At 35.2% G+C, this 12,167-nt stretch overlaps 1 protein-coding gene across 11 annotated transcripts in view; it reads left to right on the top strand.

Moving 5' to 3' along the window:
• Positions 1 to 12,167, top strand: part of R3HCC1L (R3H domain and coiled-coil containing 1 like) — a 68,280-nt gene that overhangs the window by 36,534 nt on the left and 19,579 nt on the right. For all 11 annotated transcript variants that reach the window (XR_001518157.2, XM_025042252.1, XM_015600000.2 and 8 more), the window contains one exon: positions 6,800 to 8,631. Coding sequence is in view for 10 of the 11 variants with exons in the window: in XM_025042252.1 (XP_024898020.1) it covers positions 6,814 to 8,631 (1,818 nt within the window). In the remaining variant the exon portion in view is untranslated. The remainder of the gene's footprint in view (positions 1 to 6,799; positions 8,632 to 12,167) is intronic.

Genomic DNA, 12,167 nt, shown 5'->3' with positions numbered 1-12,167 from the left:
TCTGAAACGAAAACATTTATTTTATCACATAGTTAATGAAATTTATGTTGTCATTACAGTTGTGCTAATTCTCAGAATTAATAAAGTGATAAACTTTCTTGATATAATTTTTCCACTAAAATTGTGTACGTCTGATAGCATCCTTCACTTTGATTTTCTTAGGATTTATTGTATAAACTAGGCTAGTGCATTGGTTTTAACAAAACTATTGAGAGCTTTAGCAGTTTCTCAAGAGATTTTTCATTATCCTTTGACATTTTTCTTGTTTCCTATTCTGTCATTATCCTTGTGGGGTTTTCCCTTCTTCAGTTATTTACTGGTTTGATTCTGCCAGATCTTTATTCCCCAAGGCTTTCGTTGTGAGATGAGCTCTTCCTTCGGTGTCATTATTGACTTCATAAAATCCTGGTATTCTTTTCAAGTTTTGTGTTTTCACTTCACAATTAGGCTATATTGTGCTTATTTTATATTATTGGATGTTTGCAGCATTAGACTGTTAGAGATTGATGGTCAAAACCAGGATACATAGTTGAAGTAGATGTTAGTGTCAAGTAGAAATGGATTCTATAGGTAATCAAGGCACATTTTGAATATTATTGTTATTATAATGGCTTTTGATTCCCTATGTGAAACTTGGAACTTCGTGAACTCAATTGCCTATAGCTAACTTGTATTGAGACTTTTACCACGACTAGCAAATTTGTATACATGCATTATTTAATTTATTCAGTGTGCCTATAAAATAAATCTATTATAATGCTCATTTTATGCTTTGAGTAAACTAAGGCTTAGAGTGGTAATTTTTGCCATTCAATAAAGTAATTTGTCTGAGAGGTTAGGGCTAGTCAAGTATGGTGCTGGGGTTCTAACCCAGGAACCACAGCTGATATTTGACTGCACACTCATATACACGCACACATACTTTTGTGCAAAAAAAAAATGGATTGGACCATAATTTTCTTTTTTAACTTAGCATTACATTTTGGTTATTACTCTACTGTATGGATAGGCCATAATTTTAAGAAATTATTCCTGTTTAGATTGTTTACAGTTTTTATTTTACTAATGTTTCTATTCCTGGTAACTAAGAGGCTTAGCTTTTAATAGCCATATGTGAAATAGGAGTGGAGGCATTGGGCCTGGGAGAAGTGAGTTGGAAACTGCGTTCACTTCCTAAAGCCTTAAATCTCAAAGCACTGTAGCCTCACTTGAAGAGTAGACTAGAAAAGAAAATTCTCAGTTTTAGAAAGAAAATAAGGAAGCTTGTATGTTTTCACCTGGGTTCTGAGTGAAGAGGAAAAGTTTCCTGAGATTTTGTAGCTACAGTTTTACTCTCATGTGGGTTTGAGTTTCATATTTATACCTACTGCACGGTCCAGAAAACCTCGAACTTAAAAATTAATGCAGAACCACTCCGTAGAGTAACACTTGTAGTCTGGCTCTATGGAATTGCCACAGATAAAGCTCCATTGATATTGAGCTCACTACTCAAAGTTATAAAATTAAAAAAAATTGACAATGCCTTAAGCACAAGTTAGAGACCCAAGAGACAGCAGAAATAAATTTTCAAGAACTTCAGCAAGTAGAACTATTAAATAATAAATATTTAATATTAATTATAATCAAATTAAATTATAAAACTAAAAAGTAAATGCCATAATTATAACAAATATTAAATAATAAATATGTTAAAAATGATTAAAGGTAAAAGAAAACAAATATAAGGAGAACAACAAAACTATTAAAATATAAAAGACCAAGGAGATAGGGGGCAGGGCAGGGGATAAATAGGACTTCTATAATAAAACCTTAGTCATTAAAATTTAAAAACTGCTTGACTAGGATAAAATGCAGAATAGGCAAAAGTGAAGGGAAAACAGGTGATGTGGAAGATGAATCTGAAGCAATTGCCCTGAAAGAATAAAACTGGTAAAAGACTCTGCTAAAATACTCAAATTCAAGAAGCATAATGTTGTCCTAAAAGAAAAACATTACTAAACATACACTTTAACACATAGTAGACACTTGAGAACATCAGTACATAACAGAATATCTTGAGAATCATCAGAGAGGAAGGAAACACCTACAAAACCATGATAGACTGACACCAGAGTTTTAAAAAAAAAGAAATAAAAATCCATTAAAGGATGAGAGCAATGTAAAGATATTATTAGACAAAAACTAAGAGTACATATGGAAAGGATTATGAAATAAAAGTATTGTACAGTTATCTAGGAGTCAGGTACAAATAGTTACTAACTTTAGATATTTAGACAGACACTTACGTTAAAATGCTAAGAAAGTACTGTGATAAACTTTTATATCAATAAATTTGAAAACTTAGGTCAAAAGACAAATTTTCTAGAGAGATTTGTGAAACTGACTCAAGAAGAAAGAAACTTCCATAGATGTAACATTAAAGAAAATAATTTAAAACATCTTCGCCAAAACTCACCATTCCTAGGCAGTGCTACAGATGAGTTCTACCAAATATTTGAGGAGAAGTAAGCCCAGCCTTATACATAAATATTTAACTTATATAATGTCTTACAATAACCTCAGTGCAATCATGTAATTCCCAGTAGTAGGAAGGAAAATCGTAGACTGATCTTGCATAAATATGCACATAAAATCCTAAGTAAAATCTTGACCTGATCTTGGATATTCTGTAATTTTCCATTGATTTGAAGTGCCACATTTATTATAACATGAATTCTAATATAAATGTAGGTCCCCCCCCTTTTTTTTTTGGAGGGGAGGATATATTTGTGTGCCTCATCTATTATCTTGAACTGAAAATCTTACTGTTGAACCTACATTCAGGATATTTGCATTGGCATTTTAATATGCTTTACATAAATGTCTTTCTATTGCATAGTTTTGCAAGTCATTTGAAAGGGATGTCAGGGTGAGAACTCAATATAGTATATACCTCATTTGAGACATTTCATTCTAAAAAATATTCCATAGTTCAAACAAATGTTAAAAAATAGGAAATAAATATATTGTCTAGATATTTCCCACCAAAAAATATTTTCCTCTGATTCCTTCACATTTACATTTATTAATATATATTAATTGACTGCGCCTTGCCTCCTTCCCAAAGTATTTGAGATGGTTTTAAAAAGGAACAGAGAAATAAGTATTACCAGACATTTGGGATGGATTAATTATTGTGTTTGAACACTAATCTCGATTCTTTGTTTTCTGGAAAAGAGCAAAAAAGGGACACGTTATGCTGTCTATTTAAGGGCCCATTTTGAGAGACACGCTTTTTCCCTTTTTATAAATGGGACATTGGATAGATGATAGTTACTTTCAACTTTAATTTGCAGAAGTTAGAGGATGTTCTTGAGATACATCGACCAACTGAAAAACTAAGATTTTAACATCTTAGTCTTAACTTAGGGAATCTTAGCTTCTGTGGTGAGTTTTCAGATATGTAGTTTACTTTTAGTTTCAGAAAAATGCCATGGATTGATTGGTAAATGTGAACGAGTTGCAGAGTTTGAAGATCATCATTTTGCAACCATCAGAATGAAGATTGGATCAGATTAGAATCATTAATGGGTATAAAATCTAGGGGGACATTTTGATGAGGAGCAGGATATTTGCATGCATTCGAACTGTTACCCCACAAACTGCTTATTAGTTGCAAGCGAGAAAATACACAATTACTATATAGTAGAAAAATTAGACAAAACCTTGACCAGGTGGTCAAAGTTAAGATCACCATTGGAGGACAGATAGAAATCATGTGCATGCCTCCAGATGTGATGTCCTGAGGACACATGACTGACCATCTGTGTACTATTTGGTTGATAATATATAACCTCGGTCTAATCATTAGGAAATGTCATACAAGTCTTAAGTGAGGGATGTTCAATTAAAAAAGTGGGGGAGGGTAGCTAGTCTTCTAAAATGTCAGTGTCATAAAAGACGTGAAAGGCTGCAGAAATTTTCTAGAATGTAGGAGGCCAAAGAGACATGATAACTAAATGTATTACTTGATTCTAAACTGGATCCAGTCTTGGAGAAGAAAATACGCTATAAAGGACATTGCTGGGTTAACTGACAAAATTGGAATACACATGTTAGATTTAATAAAAGTATTAATGTTAAATTTGCTGACATTGATAGCTGTTGTAATAATGTAAGACAGTGGTCCCCAACCTTTTTGGCAGCAGATACTGGTACTCCTATGAGAATCTAGTGCCTGATGATCTGAGGTCGAGCTGAGGCGATGATGCTAGCGCTGAGGAGCGGCTGCAGATACAGATGAAGCTTCACTTGCTCGCCCTCTGGCCTGCCACTCACCTCCTGCTATGTGGCCCATTTCCTAACAAGCCATGGACCAATATGGTCCACAGGCTCAGGGGTTGGAGATCCCTGATGTAAGAGAACATACCTATTTATAGAAAATATAGTCTAAAGTATTTAGGGGTAAAGGGCCATGATATTTTTAATTTGTCCTCAAAAGGTTCAGGAATAAAAATTGATGGATGAGTGTAGAGAGAGAAGAGAGAAGGAACATGCATGATTGCAATGATCAAGCAAATGGAGTAAAATGTTAATAGTAGATATATATGAGTAAAAGTATACGGGTGCTCTTTGTAGTATTTTTACTTTTGTAACTTCTGTAAATTTGAAATTATTTCCGAATAAAAAGTTAAGACAAAATATATGATTTAGGTATGATGCATTCTAATGAGGTAACAAAGTGATAGAGCTTAGAGAATTTGTTCTGGAAGAATGTATATTTTATGTGCTCATTCGGCAGTTTCTCTCATGTCAGATGTCTCAAGTTTGCTTTGGTAAATACTGGATCAGATCAATTCGTGGTTGACTTATCCAGTGAGTGCCTTTAAGTGCCAGTTTCCTCTGTTTTAGATACCAAATGTAGACAAACAGCATTAACATTCTGTTATGAAAATGTAAAAGTCTTATTTGTTTTGTGCTAGTTCACTTACTGATGAAGATGGTTCAGAGAAGTACTTACAGGACGTTACTGACATTTTCTCTCAAGGAGAATTTTGAAACTATAGATGCAGTTGGACAAGTGGTCATGTATGATGTCAGTGGTCAGAAATATAGTTAGAAAAAATGATTTGGCCTACAGTATTTAAGGTGTGTGTTAGCAGTTAACTGTCCACCGTCATAAAGGAATCTGAACTTTTATCCTCTTTAGGAAATTGTTTACATCTAAATGATTGTTTAACATATTGAATTTCAAAGAGCTATGGGGACACAATTCTCCTTTAAATAACCCTCTCTAAATTTACTTCTACCCATTATCATTACTTTTTGTGGTGAGTCCACCTAATAGTTCTGTTAAGTAACTCATAAAATTACCATCTTATATACACAGAAGTTCATTATAATTATTTTGTCAGAGGCTTTGCTAACTGAGATCAAGATACACTATGTCTGTGGCATCCCTTCCAATGAAATATACTTTAGTACTTCTGTCTTTGAAAAGTAGGCATTTTTGAAAAATCTTTGTATGGCTAAATGTTAAAGTCATATTCTTCTACAAATGGAAAGATAGAAAATCCATGAAGAACGGTGGGCTAGATGACAATTAAGATATCCAAAGAGAAAAGGGACAAGAAGATCACTTAGGACATTTGATGATCAGGGCCATGGTATGTACTTGGACTGAAAATAAAATAATAGCCTGCGCCATGAGAGCAGAGCTTCACTGAGGAAATATCTTCGATCAGGTGACATTTTAGGGATCTGGAATAGAGCAAACAGAATTTGTTAGCCTTTTTGTCTTACTGTCTCTTCTTTTTGAACTGTGCGTGGTGAAATATTAATAATGGATGCTTCTGAGTGTGTGTGAGTATTTCTTTGCTTTGTACAGTACCTCCTTCTTCTCTTTGCTCTGGACAAACTAATATCTACTTCACTTATTTTGAAAATTAAAAGAATGACAATATGAAATTATCTCACACATTTCTCTATATGTTGTAGATAGTAGATAAAGGTTTATTTAACCTTTGTTAAAATTCCCCCCAACCCCCTTTTAAATTCTATTGAGCAACCATGGTGGAGATTGTCAGGAAATTACTAGTGTGAGTTGTCTCATCATGTTCTTTGGCCTTCACCCTCCTTCATCCTATTCAAGCCTATTTTATTGCTGCTGGAAGGAAGAAAATTTATAGTAAGTCACTTGATTAAATAGTATTAATAGAATAATAGCTTTCTCTTTCCCATTACCTCTTTCTTTCCAAAAAAAATCATGTTCAAAAGCAATGTCTTCTAGAAAGCAGTCCCTGATTAGTCATCTCATTTTCTAGCCCACATTCAAGTTATTACCATTCAAGTTACCCTTAAAATCATATTTATGGATATATATTTATGTTGAGTAAATGTGTTTTAGGGGTCCTCCTTGCATATATTCTTCAATATAAATTCTGAGCTCCTGGAATATGGAGACAGTTGTGTTTTTGCTAGCCAAGAATCACTTTTAATAATCTGTTTGAATTCAGCCTAAGATAAGGGTTACTTGTTTAAAAAGTAGAAAAGACTTTTTAGGGAGGTAGAGGTAAAGGATTTGGGAAATTTGAAGAAAGAGGACATATGGATAAACCCATGGGCTCATGAATTATTTTGGAATTTACTTTCATTAGTTGCTTACTTGATTGCATTAATTATTTTACGGTAGATTTTCTTTCTTTTAACTTGAGGGTTTCTATAGAATGGATTAGTAGGCCCTCTACTTGCTCTAAAAATTTTTTGGTTCAATACATTGTAATTAGTTTCTGGTAATTAAATTATTCTCTTTTTCTTACAGATTGAGGTGGTGCCATGCAGCAAGAAGCAGCAAGATGCAGAGTTCGAGCTAGGAGGCCTGATATGGCACTTTATGTACCTAAAGCTCGAAGGGGTGTAGTACTCAAGACAGGTGACAAGGAAAAAAGCTGTGGTCCACCTAACTCCGTGGTGAAAGAAGAACAAAGAGAAGATTGTCTCTCCCAAAAAGAGATCTTTAAAGACAAACCTGAGACTCAAAGACCAAGTATTAATCCTGATGAAAAGGAGCACAATCGTAGGGAAGGAAAGAAATCTTCAACAAAATTAAAGAAAGACACATGCCCTCAAGAAAGAAGTAAAGATAGGATTTGTACTAAGAGAGGAGCCACGGAATCCAAAGACATATTATCCCAGGAATATCAGCAAGGAGACCTAAATCCTGAGGTTATTCCTAGTGTATCTTTACAAAGACATTTTAAACCAAAGAAGGTAGAATGTTTGGAGGATGAAAGCACAGATGTGACAGGACGTGAAAGGTTACTTCTGACTCAGTCTTGTTCAGAAATCAGTAAGGCTCAGGTTCTAAACAAACCATTCCAAAATGTGGAACTCTATGATCTCACTAGGCACAAACTAATTGGGGAAACATTTGAAGGCGGAGATTTGGAAAGCAGAGTTGAAACTGATGCCAAGGTTGTAGAGGTACTATCCCAGTTTCCTAGAGATTTTAGTTCTGTTTTGAAACCTGAGTGTATGATTGCACCAGTAAAACTCAGCTCTGATTCTGGAATTGTGCAACAAGGCATGCAAATATCAGATGGAATGTTGAAGCTCAGCAGTGGAGGCATCACCACTATTCTTGTTCCTGGAAGTTCAGATGGTGTCACTGATCAAACTTGTGTAGACTTTGAAGCTGAGAATGTTGGTGATAGAGTCAGCAGTACTCATTTCATCTTGGGTCAGAAAGGTGTAGATTCCATTCCTGAGACAATGAGTCACATCTCTCATAGAATGACTGTAGTCAACAAATTAGAGAGCACAAATGGCATTTTTGATCCAATAGTGATGAGAGAATGTGAGGATAATGGCAGTGCTGCGGATGAGTTATGTGTAAAGTATGGACCTTCTGATACAGTTGTCCTTGTTCATGAAACAGATACAGATAATGAGTCTAAGAGTGTAGGTGACATTACAAATGAGGCATGTAAGATAGACAATACAGATGATCAAATAACTGTAGGCAGCCCTTGTGTAGTTGCAGTTAGAATAGCTGATGAGGCCTGTAGCAACACAAGTAGTTTCTCAAAATATTTAGGAATGGATGAAGGTACAGCTTCTCTTCATGTAGCTGGAAGTGGGAATGACACTGAAAATTTCAGCAACCTGACTGCTTGCTCAGATATTTCTGCTAAGCATGTTTCATCCAGTTTCACAGAGTCAACAGGGAAGTTGATAGAGAGCTTGTCAGATTATGCTTCCTCCTTACCTATAAAGAAGATCTCCTTACCTATAAAGAAGATTGCTGGTAGTAATTGTAACACTTTTTTGGACTCTGAACTCAGTATGCTAAATGGGACAAAAGTACTTTCAGATAGTGCCTTGGGCAATGATCTAGATTGTACTGGTGATATAACAGAAGCATTGCAGAAACTGAAAACTGCTGAAGAGTTCAAAACAAAAGAGGAAGATGACTCAGAGAATATAGAATTTGGTATATCTTTTCCTGATGTAGAACCAGTATCTATGGGGACATCCATGGAACCGAAAGCAACTGAAACTTCTCGCATTGAGGGAAGTGCTGTTACTGAGGAGAGCTGGGAGTCCATGTTTAATGATGACGGTGACTGCCTGGATCCACGTCTTCTTCAAGAGGTATGTTTAATGGAAATTGCTTGATGCTTAGATAATTTATAGATTCACAGAGCCTGGGATTTGGGTGCTAATTTTGATAGACATTTGTGTACATTCCTCATATTAGATCCATTGTAAAGGTTCCTTCAAAAAACTAATAGGATTGTAGATTGAGAAAAGAATGTATGGTAGGTAGATCCTTAAAAAATAAAATATACAGAATTAAGCTATATCTATAATAACTGAGGCCTGAGAGATTTTAGTGAATAAAGATAAATTTAATAGATTTTGGCTATCTGTTTAAGAAGTACAGAGGGAAACTTCTTCAAAAGGGCTTTTCTGTGTTGACAGGATATATTTTACATGGGCCTATTTGAGGATAGGAGAATAATTTATTCATTTTTATTTTTCTAGTAGATATTTGAATTTTGTTCGATATTGTAGAGGGAACGAGGTAGAGAAAGGAAGGGTAAAATAAAGGAAGGTATGGTTGTTTTTTAAGGAGTTTATGCTGAGTTGAAGAATAAATGATTGTTGAGTCTATATAGAAAATATAAATGAATAATGACATGCTGGCTTGTTAGAGTTCATGAATACAGAATGTTAGATTTTTAAGGCATCTTAGAAATTATTGAGTTCAATCTTTTAATTTTCTTAATTTAGACATTCCTCTCTATCCAACATTTAAATTCCTTACCATAAATAAGAATCATTGTTTTTTTTTTAATTTATTTTTTAATTTTTAAAATTTTTTAAATTAAGTTATTGGGGTAACATTGGTTAATACAATTATATAATTTTCAGGTGTACATTATAATTTGACATCTATTATTGTGTTTACCACCCAAAGTCAGTTCCTTCAGCAACCATATATTTGATCCCCTTTACCTACTTCATCCTCCCCCTGTTACCCTATATTTGACCTTCTTTACCCCATCTACCTCCCTCGTTCTCTTCCACCCCCTACTCTCTGGTAGTGGGTTCATATAACTTTTGCCTGGAAGAGATAAAAATGATTTCTTTATAAAATCGCCGGTTTTATAAATGAAGAAATTGAAGCTCACTGGTCATACCTTTAGGAAAGGCAGAATCAAGATTATAGCCTAATTCTGTCTTAATCCAGTGTTTATGTTCTTTCTACTAGACCACTTCCTCACTTGTAAAATAGTTTTATTCGATTGACTCCAAAGAGCCTTTTAAATACTAAGGAATGAGTCTTTTGTTTCTGAGAATTAAACCAGAAGTATAGAAAAATGATGACATGCATGTGAAAGAGGCACATGAGACTGAAGAGAGGCTAGTCCATGGGATAGAATGGACTTTCCAATACCAAGCAGTTCCTCCTCACTCTTAGGTGTTTGCAGGCACACCTGTACCACAGTTAGCACTTCTTATGGTCAAATCAGGAAACGCTATGTTCTGACCACTCCTTAGAAATATAGAGCGGAAAATATCTATGAATGGGTATCCATGAACTCTTTGAAATTCCATGAAAATTTTTATTTTTTTTATAGCTTTCATCAGATTCTCAAAGGTGATGGTTCCCATAGTATGGTCCCTGGACCAGCAGCATGAGCATCACCTGGGAACTTGTTAGAAATGTAAACTCTTTAGCCCAGCAGTGTGTGTATTTATAAGGTTTTCAAGTGATTCTGATGCACATAAAGTGAGAACCACTGCTCAGAGGTAATACACAAACTTAAATGTATATCAGAAAGTGAGTGTGGCAACTAGAAATGGCTGGCAGCCCATATTCAGAAAAACACTGTTCAGAGGTTTTAGACGCAAATTGGATTAAGAAATACTAATAATGGGGGAAGTGAGATGAATATAAAGAAGTTACTAAGGATCTAAGCATCGGAAGAAGGCCTTCATCTAAGAAAAGAAACAGTGTTCATAGGAGTTGGCAAAGGGGCTACTCAAGGCGATAGCACAGGTTGGAATAGCAGGGAAAGAACAGCTTCCTATAAAAGAAGAGCATAGCACAGCACACAGAGCGTTTTAACATGTGGTAGGACTCTGACTATTCATTGAATGCATGTAGGCTACAGAGCAGAACTGATACTTCCTTTTTAAGGTTGCCTCCAGGCACTTTTAAAACATCATTGTTGCTAGTACTTGAATTCTGTGTGGTAGTTTAGGGTTATGGCTTCTCTATTGAGGTGGGCAGGGGGTTCAGGTGGGCAACTCTTTCTCAGGTCTTTTTTTTTTTTTAACAGTTAAAACATTTTATTCAGACACTGTTGCCAGAGGAGGAAAGAGACCTCGGTATAGCATCAATTCAGGCTCAATTCAGAATCTTTTTCAGATATTAACACTGTTTAGAATAGGTGCGAAAGAATTTCGGCAACTACTTAATAATTTGAGGAGCATAGTGCTATAGCCAAAGAGGACACCAGCATAACCAAAAGCTGAGAACTGCAGGAAAGTGTGGAGTATGTATTGTTTTAAGCTGAAGACAGCCGGTGCCTGAGTGTTGTGTTTGTATCTTTTGTGCTTGGTAGAGAGTGGGTCTGTGTTAAGGGATAAGGATGAATGAGAGCAAGAAAGGAGATGGATTGAGAATACTGTGTTGTGGATCCAATTTTAAACTTTGGTCTCCTGCGCTTTGGGTTTTAGAAGATATAATGATAATATTAAAAGATGTCACGACCCAATAATATTAATAGTCCTTTGGTGACTATTACTCTTAATTTATTATTTATATTGCTCCAAACATACTTTATTAAAGGCTAGAGTGTCTGCTTACCTTGAAAACTTTCCAACCAAAGATTTTTGGCTCTCTTCCCAGCTGGCCTGTTTCTTTGTTGACAAAGGTTAGACATATGGAAGTATGTTTAATACTTCTAATAGGCATGGAGGTATGCTGTAGAGCAGGGTGTGGCAGTCATTGGCATGTGAAGCAGTTTCCTGTGACATTTGAACCTCTGAAACTGCCTAAAAAGGATTGAGAGCATAGCTAGGTCATTAATGAGCTCCCAGAACTGCAACTCCTGATGAGTCTCTAAGATCACACTTAATTTCCTAAAGTGATGATATGAAATGCTTAAATTGGTAATTGATAAGGAAAAGGATGTTGGCATGAATTTTTAACCCTGAGATCTTGGTACAAGTAAGTACACAGGAATTATTGTCTATATAACATTTCTAAAGCCGCTGTGCCTCTAATGATGAGCAAACTTATTGATAGGAAGGTTAGTAGGATACCAGCAATAGCACATTGATGTTGATAGACATTGGTATCTGGTCCTTTCACTAAAGCTATTTCTGGCCTTGATTTGAGTTTGAAGGTAAGAATAACTAATTAGGTAAAAGTTTCCTTTTGTTACAGAAGGCTTCTAACAATGTGCAGCCATGGAAAAGAGGAGTAAAGGAACACTATATTCCTCTAACTAACTCATGTCCATATGCTCTGTCTCCCTGTAGTTTTTTTGCAAAAACACTCTCTGTTTTTAAGTAGAAAACCCATAATTGAAAGGAAAAATACATAATCTAACTAGTAAAAACAAATTATATGAAGTGCAAAGAGAGGAAAGTCATTGATATTCCACCCCGAG

The sequence above is a fragment of the Pteropus alecto genome, unplaced genomic scaffold (assembly GCF_000325575.1).
Source record: "Pteropus alecto unplaced genomic scaffold, ASM32557v1 scaffold88, whole genome shotgun sequence".
NCBI classification, from domain to species: Eukaryota; Metazoa; Chordata; class Mammalia; order Chiroptera; family Pteropodidae; genus Pteropus; species Pteropus alecto.
Note: the sequence above shows the minus strand (reverse complement) of the source record. Positions and strands in the feature narration are given on the sequence as shown.